This window comes from Peromyscus eremicus, chromosome X (assembly GCF_949786415.1).
Source record: "Peromyscus eremicus chromosome X, PerEre_H2_v1, whole genome shotgun sequence".
Taxonomy (NCBI): Eukaryota; Metazoa; Chordata; class Mammalia; order Rodentia; family Cricetidae; genus Peromyscus; species Peromyscus eremicus.
In genome coordinates this window covers 8,146,130-8,162,787 of record NC_081439.1, presented here as the reverse complement: position 1 = coordinate 8,162,787, position 16,658 = coordinate 8,146,130, and the positions used below count along the sequence as shown (strand labels likewise).

The 16,658-nt window shown below is 42.1% G+C and overlaps 1 protein-coding gene across 1 annotated transcript in view; it reads right to left on the bottom strand.

Annotated features, from left to right (window-relative positions):
• The window catches only part of Med14 (mediator complex subunit 14), a 95,868-nt gene extending 79,949 nt beyond the window's left edge, over nt 1-15,919 (bottom strand). Inside the window, exons 1-3 of the mRNA XM_059251158.1 lie at nt 15,640-15,919; nt 9,971-9,997; nt 7,074-7,179 (exon numbers count right to left, since the gene is read on the bottom strand). Coding sequence (XP_059107141.1) covers nt 7,074-7,179; nt 9,971-9,997; nt 15,640-15,851 — 345 coding nt within the window. The 5' untranslated portion in view covers nt 15,852-15,919. The remainder of the gene's footprint in view (nt 1-7,073; nt 7,180-9,970; nt 9,998-15,639) is intronic.
• Nucleotides 15,920-16,658: the final 739 nt, after the last annotated feature.

Here is a 16,658-nt window from a genome sequence, read left to right as displayed (position 1 = left end):
CAAACAGGTTAATCTTTCTATGCCAAAAGTTTCCAACAGTAAAATGGAGGTACTGAAGTTGTTCTGACACTAAATACTACATACCTAACCTTCAGAACATAGGAAACACTCAGTACATACATACATATTGCCAGTATGAGAGCCAGGCACCTTTCTGCCCAATACAGAAATTCTCAGTTCTCTATTTAGTGCAGTGGTGGAGTCATTACAAGGCTGAAAAATGATCTCCTTCAAACCTTTAGTTTTGTTTTACATCAATACCTATCATTCCTTTCTCTCATGTCCTTCAAACAAGCTTCTGGCAGACAACTTAAACCCTGTCACCCAGAATTAATGTACTAAGGCATCATACATAGACAGTGATCTGTATTCTTCTTTCCATTTCTAGTTATTTTATTATCTAATTTCTACAACTCCATAATTACTATAACCTTAGAGATGAGAAGAATGGATTCACAGGTGAAGACCCTTTTCCAAAGAAATACGGCTTAATATTAGAGAAGCTAGAACTAGGAAATGGGTTTTCTTCTCTTAGTTAGACTCAGTATATATAGCTTAACCCCAAAGAAATGCTACCTTTTATAACTAGTGCAACGCCACCAACACTAATCTCTTATTCATAGCTATGACACTACCAAAACACAATCTCAACTGCTGAACTGGTTTTAATTCAAATGTAGGCCTTTTTTTTTTTTTTTTTTTTTTTTTTTTGGTTTTTCGAGACAGGGTTTCTCTGTGTAGCTTTGCGTCTCTCCTGGAACTCACTTGGTAGTCCAGGCTGGCCTTGAACTCACAGAGATCCACCTGGCTCTGCCTCCCGAGTGCTGGGATTAAAGGCATGCGCCACCACCGCCCGGCTAAATGTAGGCCATTTTAATAATCTTGTTGGGACTGGAGAGATGGCTCAGCAGTTAAGAATACTGGCTACTCTTCCAGAGAAACTGGTTCAATTCCCTGTACCCACATGGCAGCTCACAACTGTCTGTAACTCCAGTTACAGACAACTATGGGACCTGACAACTATGGCAAAGAATCAATGCACATTTGAAAAAAAAAAAAAGAATCTTCTTGTTTCAGGTGGTGGTGGTGCACATCTTTAATCCCAGTACTCAGGCAGAGGCAGGTGGGTCTCTCTGAGTTAGAGGCCAGCCTGGTCTACAGAGTGAGTTCTACGACAGCCAGGACTGCACAGAGAAAAAAACAAACAAACAAAAACCCAAACAAATAAAAAAAGAATCTTGTCACTTAGCTGAGCAGTGGTGGTGCACACTTTTAATCCCAGCACTTAGAGACAGAGGCAAGTGGATCTCTGTGAGTTTGAGGCCAAACCTGGTCTACAGAGTGAGTCCTAGAACAACCAGAGCTACACAGAGAAACCCTGTCTTGGAAAAAAAATCTTATCACTCAGGTGAAAATGTTCATAAGATCAAGTTAAAGGAAAAGAAAACCAGAGACCTCCCCTCTGGGAAGATGGGAGATAAACTGAGATATCAGTTTATCTAGCCTGCAGTACTGTGTAATGAAACACTTGCAGAAGTCAAGATACACTACACTCAGTTACATTTCTTTAACTTAGAAATTAAACTAATACTAACACTTTAGTTTTGAGCAATTTATTAGTAAACTCACAGCTACTTAGTAATCAGTATCTTTTTAAAACATATATACACACCAACTATCAATACGGTTAATATTTGTTAGACTTTGAGCAGTAAATGCCATTTCTCTAAAGAAGAAATACAAATGGCCAATGAAAATGTGCTCAATTCCCAGTCAACAGGGAAACAGATGTTGAAACTCTAGTGAAAGCCATGCATGGCGGTTCATGCCTGTAATCCAGCACTCAGGACACGGAAGCAGGAAGATCACAAGTTTGACTCTAGCCTAGGCAACATAGCAAATACAAGGCCAGCCTAGATTACACAGTGAAACCCTGACTCAAAAGAAGACACGGGGAAGTCAGTCAGAAGGAGTGAATGGACAGTGAGAAACCTAGTAAGATACTACTAGGATGGCAAAAGTCAAAGCAGATAATACCATGGATATGGAAAAGATGAATTAGATCCTTCATACACTGCTGGTGGGAATGTAAAATGGTACAGCCTTTAAAGAACAGTCTAGCTGATGAAACAATTTATCTATGTATGATACAGACACTTTTCCTTATGTATGTATTCAAAAGAAAGAAATACACAAAAAACTTTGTAACATTACTTATAATAGCTCCAAACCAGAGTCCAAATAGAGAAGAATGTGTGTTTCCATGCAATTCAATATAAATGAAGTACTGATACATAAAGAAGCCCTTGAGAAAAGAACACATATGAGTCCATTTATATGAAATGTTCAGAGTAAGCAAACTCAAACAGACAGATAAGTAGGTAAATGGTTGCCTATAGGTAAGAGCTAGGAGTGATAGATAAATGGTCCAAGTTTTCTTTTTTTTTTTTGTGCTGATAGAAATTCTAAAATTGTTTGTGGCTGGATAGACTAATCTTTGAAGAAATGAATTGAAAAGACCACTGGGAACTGGAGAGACGGCTCAGTTAGTAAAATGTCGAGCACACAAGCATGAGGACCTGGGGTTAGCTTCCCAGCATCCAGTTCAAAAGCTCGGTATGGTGGTATGCACCGGTAGTCCCACCTCTGGGGAGACAGACAGACAGGAGGCTCTTTGGAGCTCACTGAGTTAGCACAAATATACAAATATGCAAACACACACATATATACAGGGTTGAAAATTAGTCAAAACCAAGAGTTCTCAATTTTACTTGACATCGTATTACTGAAGCAAATTTAAATATCTCTAAACAAGTAAGTGAAATAAATTGGGGGGGAATTAAACACTTGGCTTGGATGTACACTAGTAATAGCAAACCTTTTACTAAAAGTTTATGTACTTTTAATAAAAAAACACTATCCTAATTATTTTAAAAAAATAGGCTTTTGGCCGGGCGGTGGTGGTGCACGCCTTTAATCCCAGCACTCGGGAGGCAGAGCCAGGTGGATCTCTGTGAGTTCAAGGCCAGCCTGGTCTACCAAGTGAGTTCCAGGAAAGGCGCAAAGCTACACAGAGAAACCCTGTCTCGAAAAACCAAAAAAAAAAAAAAAAAAAAAAATAGGCTTTTATTTCAGCCAAAATGGATTAAGACTTGGTACTCAAATTTCTAAAACAATAAAATACAATTTTAATCTTTCAGGTAAACTTAGAATTGCCTGTTTAATATTTACAACAAAATTATTCTTTGATATTGCTTAATGTACAAAACCTTACAAAAATTTAATTTCCCAATCACATACATAAACATTTCTCCCTCAAAGAATTTTTTTAAATCCTTAATTAGCTATTTATTTGTACATGGGTGTTTTGTCTGAATGTCTATGTATCATGTGCATATCTTGTGAGCAGAAGAGGGCATTGGACCCGTAAGGAAAATTTAATATATATACAAAACATTCTACCTCAAAAATTGAGGGTGGCAGTGGCATAGATCCATAATCCCAGCACTCAATGAGCTAATACAAGAGGAATTCTAGTTTAAGGCCAACCTGGGCTACACGGCAAAGTCAAACACTTTGGATCAGTATTACACAGAAGAGTATTAACTTACTCAGAAACAGAAAAACCTGCCTGACAAAACTGGTCTACCCTTGTGACAGGTTTAGCTGCCAGGACTAGAACCATAGTTCTTAATAGCATAGTTCATAACCATAACACTAATGTCAAAAACTATCTTCCCCTTTGTTCTAGTTTCCTTTCTGCAGCTGTGATAAAACATTCTGACCAAAAGCAACTTAAGAGGAGGGGGTTTGTTTAGCTTCCACTTCGGATCTTAATTCATCATTAAAGGAGGGCAGGACAGGAGGAACTCAAGCCGAAACCACAGAGAGACAGATGCTGCTCGCTGGCCGACTCACCAGCCTATCTATGGTCGGCTAGCTTGCCTATACAGCCCAGGACTTATCCTCCCAGGGAAGACCACCTTCAGTGGGCTGCGCCTCCCATATCAATTTCTAATCAAGAAAATGCCCCAAAGCATATGCCCAGAGGCCTGATGTAGGTAATTATTCAATTGTGGGAGTGTTTTCTCTTTCCAAGTGACTGGAGTTTGTGTCAAACTGACAATAAAAACTAACAGGATATGCTTCAAAAGGCAAATCTATATCCTAGAATTTTCCAAACTTCAACTTCTTTATGTTCTTTTTTCCTCCTTTTGATTTGGCAACCTTCACATAAGTTTTGGTTATGAGGCAATCAAGTGAAAGAGGCTGAGCAAAAACAACAGGGTAAAAACTGAGGTGAAATGTAAGAAGCACAGATGTGCTGTAGATTCTTTGTAGAGTGGGATTTGTGTGGAATAAGCACCTTCATCAACTTACAAATAGAAAATTCTCCATTAATATATTTTCAACTTACCAGAGTGCTAAAAAAATAAATACACGGCCAGGCGGTGGTGGCGCACGCCTTTAATCCCAGCACTCGGGAGGCAGAGCCAGGTGGATCTCTGTGAGTTCGAGGCCAGCCTGGGCTACCAAGTGAGTGGCGCAAAGCTACACAGAGAAACCCTGTCTCGAAAAACCAAAAAAATAAATAAATAAATAAATAAATAAATAAATAAATAAATAAATAGACAAACAAACAAACTATGGTACCACCATGCCGGGTAGCCGGTTATTTTTATTTAAGAAGCTTGATAAACATAAGAAAATTTTTGAAGCTCTCAAATATAATTTAGCCAGTGCCAATGTGTTAATCTGCTTTAACCTATGAAAGCTAATAGCCTTTTTAAAAAATAATTTATTGTTTCATGTGCATTGGTGTTTTGCCTGCATGTGTGTCTGTATGAGGGTGTCAGATCCCCTGGAACTGGAGTTACAGACAGCTGTGAGCTGCCATGTGGGTGCTGGGAGTTGAACCCAGGTCTTCTGGAAGAGCAGCCAGTGCTCTTAACTGCTGAGCCATCTCTCCAGGCCCAAAAATTAGTAACCTTTGAAAATGTCATTAAATAAAAGAATGAAAACAAAAAAAAAATGGAATTCGAACATCACTGTAAAGCTTAGTGTAGCTCTGCACTTCCTTTCCATTCACAAATTTAATTGACAACAACCAGACATGTATTTGGTCTTGTAGAGCTGAGCTTTAGAAAGGGAACCTCTGCTGTGCAGTGGTGGCACATGCCTTTAATCCCAGCACCTGGGAGGCAGAAACAGGCATATCTCTGTGAGTTCGAGGCCAGCCTGGGCTACAGAGTGAGTTCCAGGAAAGGCGCACACACAGAGAAACCCTGTCTCGAAAAACCAAAAAGAAAGAAAGAGAGAGAGAGAGAGAGAGAGAGAGAGAGAGAGAGAGAGAGAGAGAGAAAGAAAGAAAGAAAGAAAGAAAGAAAGAAAGAAAGAAAGAAAGAAAAAGAAAGAAAGAAAAATAGAGAAAGAAAAATAGAGAAAGAAAGAAAGAAAGGGAACCTCAATTAAAGTAGGCAAGTGCTGTCTTCATTTCCGGACTTTATTCACTGTCTAATTGCCCTTTCCAGTATGAACTCATTAGGAGTGATTGAAGTAAAACAAGAGCCAGTGCTCCTCCTCTGTGAACACCAAATCATCTTCCCCAAGTTAGCTCAGTAAGCTCACTCAAGGCCTCTAGGTTGTCCTCCTACAGTCACAGCTTAAAACTTGATTGGCTTTTGTTGTTATTGTTGTGTGGAAACAGGATCTGCTACAGGATCAACTGACTATGTAGCTAAGAATCTTAAACTTCTGATCCTCCTGCCTCCACCTCCCAAGTGCTGAGAGATTACAGGCAAACATCACCATGCCTGGTTCATACAGTGCTGGAGATAAAGCTTATTACATGCTGTAGAAGTACTACCAAATGAACTACATTTCCAGTCCCTTAAAATGTTTTTTTTTTTAAGATTTATTTATTATGTATACAGTGTTCTGTCTGCATGTATCCCTTCAGGACAGAAGAGGGCACCAGATCTCATTACAGATGGCGGTGAGCCACCATGTGGTTGCTGGGAATTGAACTCAGGACCTTTGAAAGAACAAGCAGTGCTCTTAACCTCTGAGCCATCTCTCCAGCCCCCCTTAAAATGTTTTTGAGGGGCTAGATTTTTAGTCTTTGTTACCCTTCACTCTATGAAGTCACTTCTTTGAATTAAGAGTAATTCAACAGTCAAAAGAGTATGAGCTTCCTGAAGGCGGGGACTATGCTTTATTCAAGTCATTCCCTGCTATCCCTTATAGCCCATGTTCAGTAGTTTTGGAGCATGAGTAAATGAATAAACAACTGAACTGATACATGACGTCATCAGTTCCTTGACCTTGAAGAAGTCATGTATTTTCTAGAAATTGTATCATCTCATCTGTTAAAACAGAAAATAGAGACTCTGCCATTCTCACAAGGACATCAGAAATCAATAAGCAAACTTTGAGAGAACCTTACAAATTCTAGCTCAGTGGTTCTCACTCTTCCTAATGCTGCGACCCTTTAATACAGTTCCCCATGCTGTGCTGATCCCCAACCATGAAACTATTTTCATTGCTACTTCCTAACTGTCATTTTGCTACTGCTATGAATCGTAATGTAAATATTTTTAGATAGAGGGCTGCCACCACCAGGTTGAGAATCACTGCTCTAAAGAATCATACAATTTTGAAGCTAACCATTTCTCCTCTTTAATTCCTCTAGAGTTACATTTAAAGTCTCCTCATGTACTATCTTCCAGGTATCTCCTCCTCTTCTGTAAATAAATACTAGGCTTATTTATGTCAAGTGTCCATAAATACATAGTAGACTCCACAGAAATGCATTATGGAATTTCATAAAGGAACATTATTGAGATCGGTAATAACATTTAATCAACAGATGTTAAAGCTAAACTTCTAAAGTATGCAAGACATTTAAAGTTATTTTGTTTGTTTCAAGACAGCATCTTGCCATGTAGTTTCACTAACCTAGAAGTCATGATGGTCTTTTCCAGAGCTTCCTGGGCTCAGATCCCAGGCATGTGTCACCATGTCCACCTTTCAAACACTATTTTATACAAAGTAAGATGAAAAGTTTCACTCACCGCACACTTTTCTACTTTGCCAGCGTCATTAGCCCATTTTACTAAAGCTAATAATCGAACGAAGAGTTGACGTGTCCGGCTAGCAAACTGTACAATTTCTATTTTCCTGTAAAATAAAGTAATTCTCATCAGAACCAGCACATTATATTTCCCAATTTGTTTCAAATTTGAATTATTTTAAAGTGTTTGTTTACAAGCACAACAAAATTAACCTAAAATATTTACACAAATATTAGTTTCATCTTATCTTTGTGTCCTGCCTGTCTGTACCTTTAACCACAGAGCAACAGATCCAATAGTTTTCCACAATGAATTACATTTTGAAAATTTTTTATTATAATAAATCATTCCTATAATCCAGTAAATTCATGGATATGAGAAGTAGTAGAAGTTAAATGAGGCACAGAAGGGACCAAATTAGGAGCTATGAAGTATAAATTTCATAACTGAAACTACTGGTAATTAGTTACCGTTTTTGGTTAGAGGAGTTGAAATATATTCTTTTTTTTTTTTTTTAGATTTATTTATTACGGTTACAGTGTTCTGTCTGCATATACACCTGCACACCAGAAGAGGGCACCAGATCTCATTACAGATGGTTGTGAGCCACCATGTGGTTGCTGGGAATTGAACTCATGACCTCTGGAAGAGCAGCCAGTGCTCTTAACCTCTGAGCCATCTCTCCAGCCCCTGAAATATATTCTTTACCAAAGCTTGAAACTGTGTTCTTTCTACAAAATCAAGGGCTATTTCCCAACTTGCAATAACATAAGTGAAAAAGCACTTAAAGACCTTGGCTATGAAACTCTTTCCTCTGAAGAATTTCCGTAGCACAGTTCATTACCTTAGCCAAATTAACGACGCACACACTGAAGAGTAAAAGAAAAGGTAGGTCTGTCAATATCTATTTTTATACTGGACTCAATTCTATGCTTTTTCACCCAGCAATCACCAATATTTATCATCTCATAAAGCTTTAAGAGCTTCATTAAAAACTCTGCCTTCTATGTTAGCTAGACCTCTTTACTTCAGCACCACTACACAACTGAAAATCATACCTTTCATTGTTTAAGACACTAGAAAAAAGAAAACTTCAACATGCCAAGACTAATGGCAAGACCCAGCAGAATACCAACATAACTTCAAGTGCGGTCGAATTCTACTAATTTTAATGTGACTTTTCAATGACCTACAAATCCAACCAATGTTTCTGCATCTTGTCAATAACATTACCATGATGCAATGCACCCAACTAAGTTTTTGCTTAAGTCTAATGCTGACTGAATATGTCAAAGTCAAGCTGCTATTGGAGTGTATGAAGACCACACATAACCTGAAAAGATTCCTTAAGAACAGTCAACACCATGATTACTAGAAACAGAAAAAGAAAAGCCAAGGGCACACTTATGGCTCTTTGTTAGTGTCTGTCAAGGATTATAAAAGAAAACAAGCAAGACTGAGATACAACATAAGTGTTAAAAGTACATTAAGATCTGACAGGGCTGGGGTTGTAGCTCAGAAGGCTCTGGTTCAACACCCAACACCTCACAGCCACCTGGACACCACCGACGTCAGGACTCAGAATGTCAGTGCTGTCTCTCTCTTACCAACGAGCAACTAGGTTTGTCTATTATTTTCTTCCTAAATATGCTCCTCTATTAAAAAAGATGTCCTTCTCTGTAAACAACTGCAATGTGGTTTTCTGATACCACACTGTCTCAACTGACAGGGTGCACAAGTTAGTTCTCCAAAAGCCCAGTGTGCTTTCCCACCCCACAAGAGGCAGAACAAACCTCAATTGTTTCCTTCTTTTAAAACTGACCAGCCAGCCTGGTGGTGGCACACACCTTTAATCCCAGCACTGAGGAGGCAGAGGCAGGTGAATCTCTGTAAGTTTCAAGACCAGCCTGGTCTACAGAGCCAGTTCCAGGACAGTCAGGGCTACACAGAAAAACGCTGTCTTGAAAAACCAAAAACAAAAACAAAACTGACCAGCCAAGTCACAATACAGATTAAGTTTCAGTTGTGTCTTCCTTTTTTTTTTTTTTTGGTTTTTCGAGACAGGGTTTCTCTGTGTAGCTTTGCGCCTCTCCTGGAACTCACTTGGTAGCCCAGGCTGGCCTTGAACTCACAGAGATCCGCCTGGCTCTGCCTCCCGAGTGCTGGGATTAAAGGCGTGCGCCACCACCGCCCCGCTCAGTTGTGTCTTCCTGCTCTATCTTTTTTATTTGTGTCTAAATCTACAAATAGGGCATTTGGTGTTGGTAATGGAGAGGGAGCCACTAATAAATACTCTAAACCTCCCTAGTGACTTGGTCTTAAAACCAACACCAAGGCACATAGGTAGTATCAAAGGTATAATCAAGTTAGCCTTATATCAGTCCAATTTAAATCCCAACAATATGATCTCCTTTAATCTTAATTTATCTTGTTCCTTTGGCCTATGGAAACATAATAGTGTTGTCTTAAGCCCCAAGCTTAAATTGGATCAAAATTTTTTCAGCTATAAAATAGCAATAGTAGGAGACTAAAGTCAATGTGCTAAAAGATATCTAACAGCATCATTAGAGCAACTAGTAAATTAACAGCCAGCTGTCCAAAGGCAGTCTACTCCTCAACTTCCACTACAAACTATACAGTTACATCTTCCTAGTCCTCCCAAGGCCTTGCCTTGGTCAGTCATCAATAAAGGTTTAAAGAACAAAGGTTCTATACATCCAAGTACCAAGAATGAGAAAACTGCATTCCCTGGTGCTCCTGACTAAATACACAGTTCTAGGTTTCTTCAGGCCTAGGTTCCTAATCCAAAGCCCTACACCATCAACAGCCCCATACCTATACTCACAAATTAGAAGAAAAAAATCAAGGAGAAAGATTTAAGTTTTTTTCATACTTACCTTTCCACATCAGATTTCCTTGGCAATCTAAGAAGAAAAAAGAAGTTGATTAAATATATGCATGCCTTGGTCAAATGTGACAACGGCCTTTACTCTGACTCTATTTCTTATCTTCATGCTTTCAGAAAAACTGAGCAAACAGTAACTGCAAGCTCAAGTGGCTGCTAACTCCCAGCACTGATAAATTAGCAACAATATGGCTGTTAAGTAGAAACTGAGAAAGCAACATTTCTTTCCACTCAAAATGATTCCGAAGATACTGTGTAAACTTCAAACACTTAAAAAGCTCAAGTCCTGGGGTGTGATGGTGAACACCTTTAGATACCATTACTCAGGGAGGCGGAAGCAGGAGAATCTATTTCAGTTTGAGACCAGCTTTGGTCTACATAGTGAGTTCCAGGACAACCAGAACTACACAGAGACCCCCGTCTCTAAAAAATAAATAAATAAATATCCCAAGTCTCACATCAGCACACAGTATCAGAGTCAAAAAAGAAATCTTTTAAGAGCAAAATGGCTACAGGTGTAGGAATAGTGCTTAGTTATCAGTCTCTCTGAACCCAAACCTCTGTGAGCACTTTGATTCCTAGCAGTAATCCCATTATGTTGTGTTATAGTAGGTGAATCTGGAAGCTAAGGGTGCAATCAAGGTTTTATGGCAATTATACATTGCATAATGGTTAGATGAAGGATTTATATTATTTTTAAATAGAACCAGTAGTGTTCTTGATTTCTTTTTGCTAGTTCTCCAGTACTGATTGCCAGCAACTTATGTCAACTTTCTCCTTGATAAATTATACTACTATTCTATTGATGCTTGGGAAGGTCTTAATCAGCCTTCTGAACCTCCACATTCCAGTAACCTCTAGCTCATGGTCTAAGGCTTGATGGTCTGAACACCTCTCAAGCCTGCCCAGCAATCATCGGATCCTGAAGAATGCACCCCAGCTGCTTAATGGTCTTCCCCTAAATACACACATGTGCCTCATAAACAGAAAAGTACAAGGAGGGAGAACTATTAAAGTGAGCTCTGTCTTTTTCTCAGGGAAGACACTTGGATGAGTAGAAGCTACAGGTATGACCAGAGTGACAGAAGAGCTAGGTAGAGAGCTTGGGTATACAGTTCAGCGGTAGAGTACCTGCACCACACTGCCTGGGGCTTAATCCCTAGGGGAAAGGTGAGGTTCAGGACAATGGGTTCAGCAAGCCAGAGGTCAAGGTTTGGGTGGGAGTTTAAACTAAGTAGGGGCTGGGAAGGCCAGTATACCAGAAAGCCAAGTAGAAACTAAAGGCCTGTTAGAAGCCTGTAAATAAGAACAGGTATGGTAACACACCCTATAATCACAAGCACTTGGGAGGACAGGAGGACTGCTAAGAGACCAGCCTAGGATACAGAGTAAGACCCTGTCTCAAAGATTGCAAATAAAAGGAGCCCCTGGTAAATTCCTCCACATGAAAAAAGCTCCTCAGAGTACTCCCTGAGAAGCCTTGTTCTAAAGAGAGGCAAAAATGAGGATTAGGGGGATGGGGAGACAGTAGCGCTTAGGAGTAGAATAGGAAGGCAGGAACCATTGTTCCAGCTCCTACCTGCCACCAGAGACCCTAAAGGATCAGCTCCCACCAGAAAGTCTACCATTTCTAGGACAAGGGCCAGGATTGGCTACCTGCCTCCTTTCTCTCCCAAATGCTTTCACTTCTATTTTAAATTCCTTTCTGAAATCCACCACATGGGGGGAAACCCTAAGATGCAAACGTTGAAGGAAGGCACAGAGCATATTTATTCCACACTTCAGTAAGTTCATGTGGCTGGAATCCTAGCAAAGAGGTTAAAAGGCCAAGAATAGAATATATGTCCCTAAAAAGTTAAGGCAGAAAGTTTGAACATGTGTTGGAGGCAAGCAAGCAGAAGGAAAAAATATTCTAAGCCTCCCTAGTGACTTGGTCTAAAAAACCAAAACCAAGGAACATAGGTAGCATCAAAGATATAATCTTTTTTCCCCAGTTTTTTTTGTTTTTTGAGACAGGGTTTCTCTGTATTAACAGTCATAACTGTCCTGGAACTCACTCTGTAGACCAGGCTGTAGACTCACTGAGATCCGACAGCCTCTGCCTCCTGAGTGCTGGGATTAAAGGCGTGCACCACTGCTGCCATCTAAGCTGTTTTTTATCTTCGTGTTTCAGACAGAACCAGATGTTGAAAAACTAAGTACCATGTCCCTCAAGACTTACATTAATGTACATTAACACATTAATTCTAGCAGGAGGATGCAAAGTTCTATGCCAACCTGGACTACAGAAGAGTAAGACTGTCTCATAAACAAAACCAAGAAATTTTAGTTGCCACATTTAAAAAAAAAAGCCCCTTTACCAATTTGTTAAGTATCAAGAATAACAGTGGTTCAGGGTGCGGTGGGGTGGGGCAGGGTGCGGTGGGGTGGGGCAGGGTGGGTGGGGTGGGGTGGGGCGGGGCGGGGCGGGGCGGTGGTGGCGGCACACGTCTTTATTCCCCACACTCAGGAGGCAGAGGCAGAGGCAGGGGTATCTCTGAGTTCGAGGCCAGCCTGGTCTACAGAGCAAGATCCAGGGCAGGCACCAAAGCCACACAGAGAAACCCTGTCTCCGAAACCTCCACCCCAAAAAAAACACCAATAATAATACAGCAGGGCGGTGGTGGCACACACCTTTAATCCCAGAGTTTGGGAGGCAGAGACAGGCAGATCTCTGAGTTCCAGCACAACTAGGGCTATTACAGAGAAACCCTGTCTCCAAAAATAAGACAAACAAGCAAACAAAAAACCCATTTGCTTTTCCCTTAATTATCCATGGTTTCCAAGAGACATTTCTGAAAATGCATTCATTCATTCATGTACTAAATTTAGTTAAGCCCCAAGTACATGCCAGACATTGTTCTTGTCACTGGGAAACAAAAACAAATCAAAATCCTTGTTCTCCTGGACTTTCTATTCCATGGAGGCGGCACAGTATACTAATGATGTCTCAAGCAGTAAGTAAGCACTGCAGGGAAAAAACCCCAAAGGAGGAGAACAGAAAGTGCAAAGTACTACTAGATGAGTGCTTGGAGAAAGTCTTTGATCTAAGTTATATGTGAGCTAAGACCTACAAGAAATGAGAAGAAAAACCACATGTATGTCTGGAAAAAGAGCAGAAGCATCATCCAATTGTAATTGTGTCAAGAACTATCAAGAAACATCAAGGTAAGGGTAGGTAGATGGAACAGAATGAGACTATTAGCGCATGAATTAAAGAGGTAGAGTAGATAAGACACAGTTCTCTTGGGGCCTTAAAAGTAAAAATGAAATGACCATGTCATGGTTTGCACAGCATAGTCCCAGTGTATGCTTGCTGTTCTGCCTTTTTTTTTTTTTTAATGTGTGGCACTGGAGAGCCAGAACCAGGACCTGGCAAATGCTCTACCGCTAGGCTACATTCCCAGCCCACTGGACATTATTATTATTGAAACATAATACCAAGCAGCCCAAGCTGACAGCAAACTCCCTATGTTGCCTACAGGCTGTTCTTTAATTTCTGATCCTCCTGCCTTGACCTCCAAAGTGCTGGGCTACAGGTGTGCACTACTATATTTACAGCATTTTTTTTAATGTTCAAAGGTATCCTGGTTTGGACCACAAATTTTACGTAAGATCACTCTAATACAGAAATAATTCTAAAAACTTTTTTTGGTGTGTTTTTTTGTTTTTGTTGGTGGGTTTGTGTCTCTGTGTCTGGTTTCTTTGTGTGGGGGGAAAGGGAGGTATTGGTTGGTTTGAGACAGGGTTTTCCTATGTAGCCCTAGCTGTCCTAGAACTGACTATGTAGACCCACCTGCCTCTGCAAGAATTAAAGCCATACACCACCATGTCTAGCTGTGGGGTATTTTTTGAAATAGGGTCTCACTATGTAGTTTGAGGCTGGCCTAAAGCTTGTGGTCCTCTTACTTTAGTTTCCCAAATGCTGAGGTCCCAGGCATATATTATCTATCACCAAACTCAGCTCCTGGGTTAGATATTGAAATGTATGGATCTGGACACAGAATATGGAATTCAGCTGTCTCTGCTTGAGATATATTTAGGGATCATCACACAAATGGTGCAGGACTAAAATTATATTATTCTACAGCAATAAAACAGGTGCCTCTCCATAAACCAAGTCCAAAAAAATAGAACACAATTCAATAAATTTAGACAACTCCTCTATAGAAAACCAAATCACACAATCCATGATCAGTCTTTTTCCCACAGATATGCACAAGACTTATATGAAACTTTCTCTTGGGTTCTTGTTTGTTTGTTTTTTGAGACAGGATTTCAAATGTGTAGCCCTGGCTGTCCTGGCACTCTGTAGACCAAGCTGGCCTCAAACTCACAGAGATCTGCCTGCCTCTGCCTCCAGAGTGCTGAGATTAAAGGCGTGTGCCACCACCGCCGGGCTCTCTTGGATTCTTAAGAACTCCTACTATAGAAGTGTATCACTACAAGAATTCCTAAACATGACAGCTATTCACTCAGTCAGAAGCCGTGGGGAGGGGAGGAGCCACACACCTGTAATCCTAACACTTAGAAGATGGAGGATTATGCGTTAAAAAAAAAAATTCTCAGCCAGGTGTATTGGCCCACACTAGTAATCCCAGTCGAAAGAGGCTGAACCAGAACTGAAGGTCAGAAGAAGACCCCGTCTCAAGGGGGGGCGGGGGGGGAGCACCTCTTTTAGCAAGGTTAAGCTTTGTCTCATTCAATAAACAGTACATAAAAACTGAAAAGAAATGTTTTAAAAGAGTATGTGAAACCGTCTCTAATGCTTTTAGTCATGTACAATCAAGTATTTAATTCTCCAGTAACAAAATAGCACAAAATACTTCCTAATGTCTGCATACTAATGTACTTTCCTGGAAACCCGACGGAGCCTAACAATAGATAGGTAAAAGGTGAAAACTTCTATGAACCTCAGCTAGAAGATGTAAAACAGAGTTCCAAAATTTCATGATGCCTTTTCTTCGCACACTGAGCCATCAGTGTATTCTGCTTGTATTCTAAAGGGATTAACACCCTAATCACGCCCCAAGGCATTTCATAGGTAACTAGGTGACTGAAATCAGCAGGCTCATTAGGAAAAAGTATTTTACTTTCACTACATTCAAAGAGACTTCGAACGCTTTCAAATGTTTCAGAAAGGCTCAATTCACAATGTAATATTTTAAACAGAATCTAAACAATCTAAACAATCTATCTCCTGAGCCCAAAGAGAAACAATTGCAACCTACATTTAAAACATTGTAAAAAGGCTATAAAACATTTCCTTTCTTTGAAAACCGCGTCCAGTTACGAGTCCTAAACGCTTACTCTCAGTCATAGGGTTTTAAAGAGTCCACCAAGAGATCAATAGAGTTCCGTTGGGAACTCAAGACAAAAATTCTACAACCAATCTTCAGCGCAAGTGTAACACGCGAAACTAACCAGTCTCAGCGCTTTCATCGCCAACCAGATCCCCAATACTAAGCTCCTCCACGTCCCCGGAACCTGAACCCCATGAATTCCAAAATTCTACACTAAACAGCCGCGCTCAATAAACAGCAGGCACAAGCCTCTATCGACCCACAGGGCGGGAAGGGCAAGTGGGGAGCCGGGAAGCAGGTATGGGTTCGCTGCACTTACAAGTCCGTCAACACCAAGAGCTCCGAGTAGGCCCGGTGTAGGAGAAATTCGATGAGCGTGCTAAGCCGGTAACCAGGGCTAGCCGCGGCCGCAGCTGCCGCCGCCACCGCGGCTCCTGGAGGCGGAGGAACCGGGGCAGACGCTGAGCCGCTGCCGCTGCCACCGCCTCCCGGAGGGATCAGCTGGTGGTTCTCCAGCTGCACTGGGGCCATGGCGGCGCACAGCCCGGCTTGGCGCAACCGCCCGAGATGCGGCCCTGGAGCCTCCTCCCGGGCTCGGTGACCGCACCGAGGCGGGCGCGGGCAGTGTGGCCGCCGCCTAGCGCCAGGCCGCCTCTGAACAGGAAGCCAAACCCGTGTTGCGGAGGCCCGCCCCCATGTAGGGCCGGGCCGGCCGGCCGCAGGGAGGCGAGTACGGAGCGGGAGGGCGGAGAGGCGGGCCGGCCGCCGCTCAGGGGAGCGAGCTTCAGTGACTGCTCAGCGGCCGCCCGGCCGGTGGGCTGCAGCGTCCATGTTGCTGGGCCTGGAGCGGAAGTCGCCAGACAGAACGGAAGGGGAACCCGCGGGAGGCCCTTTCCACGGGCAACCTTTGACGGTTCCCCGCGCTATTCTGTATTGGGGGGAGGGGTGGGGCTAGGGAGGGGGAGGGGTGGGAGAAGGGCGGGGCGGGGCGGGGCGGCGCGTGGGCGGGAAAGCGGAAAGGGGGGTGATGAAGCGGACCGCCGGAAGCCGCGCCGCCAACCGAGGGGGGCGCGTCACGGTAACGTCAGCAGTCCGTGGACGCTCCTTTACCCCTCCCTGGCCACGGCAGCCGGGCGGTGGGCTGTAGGAGGGTTGGCAGAGAAGCCACCCTTCTCCCAGCGCTATGGCGAGCTCCTCCTCTCCAGCGGCCGGTGGTGACCGCGCGCCGTGACTCTCCCACGCGCGCTCCGCCCATACGCGTCTCTGGCGCGACGCGTGGGAGACATTACCGTCATTCTTTCTTTCTTTCTTTCTTTTTTTTCCTGTTAACTGTGGGAA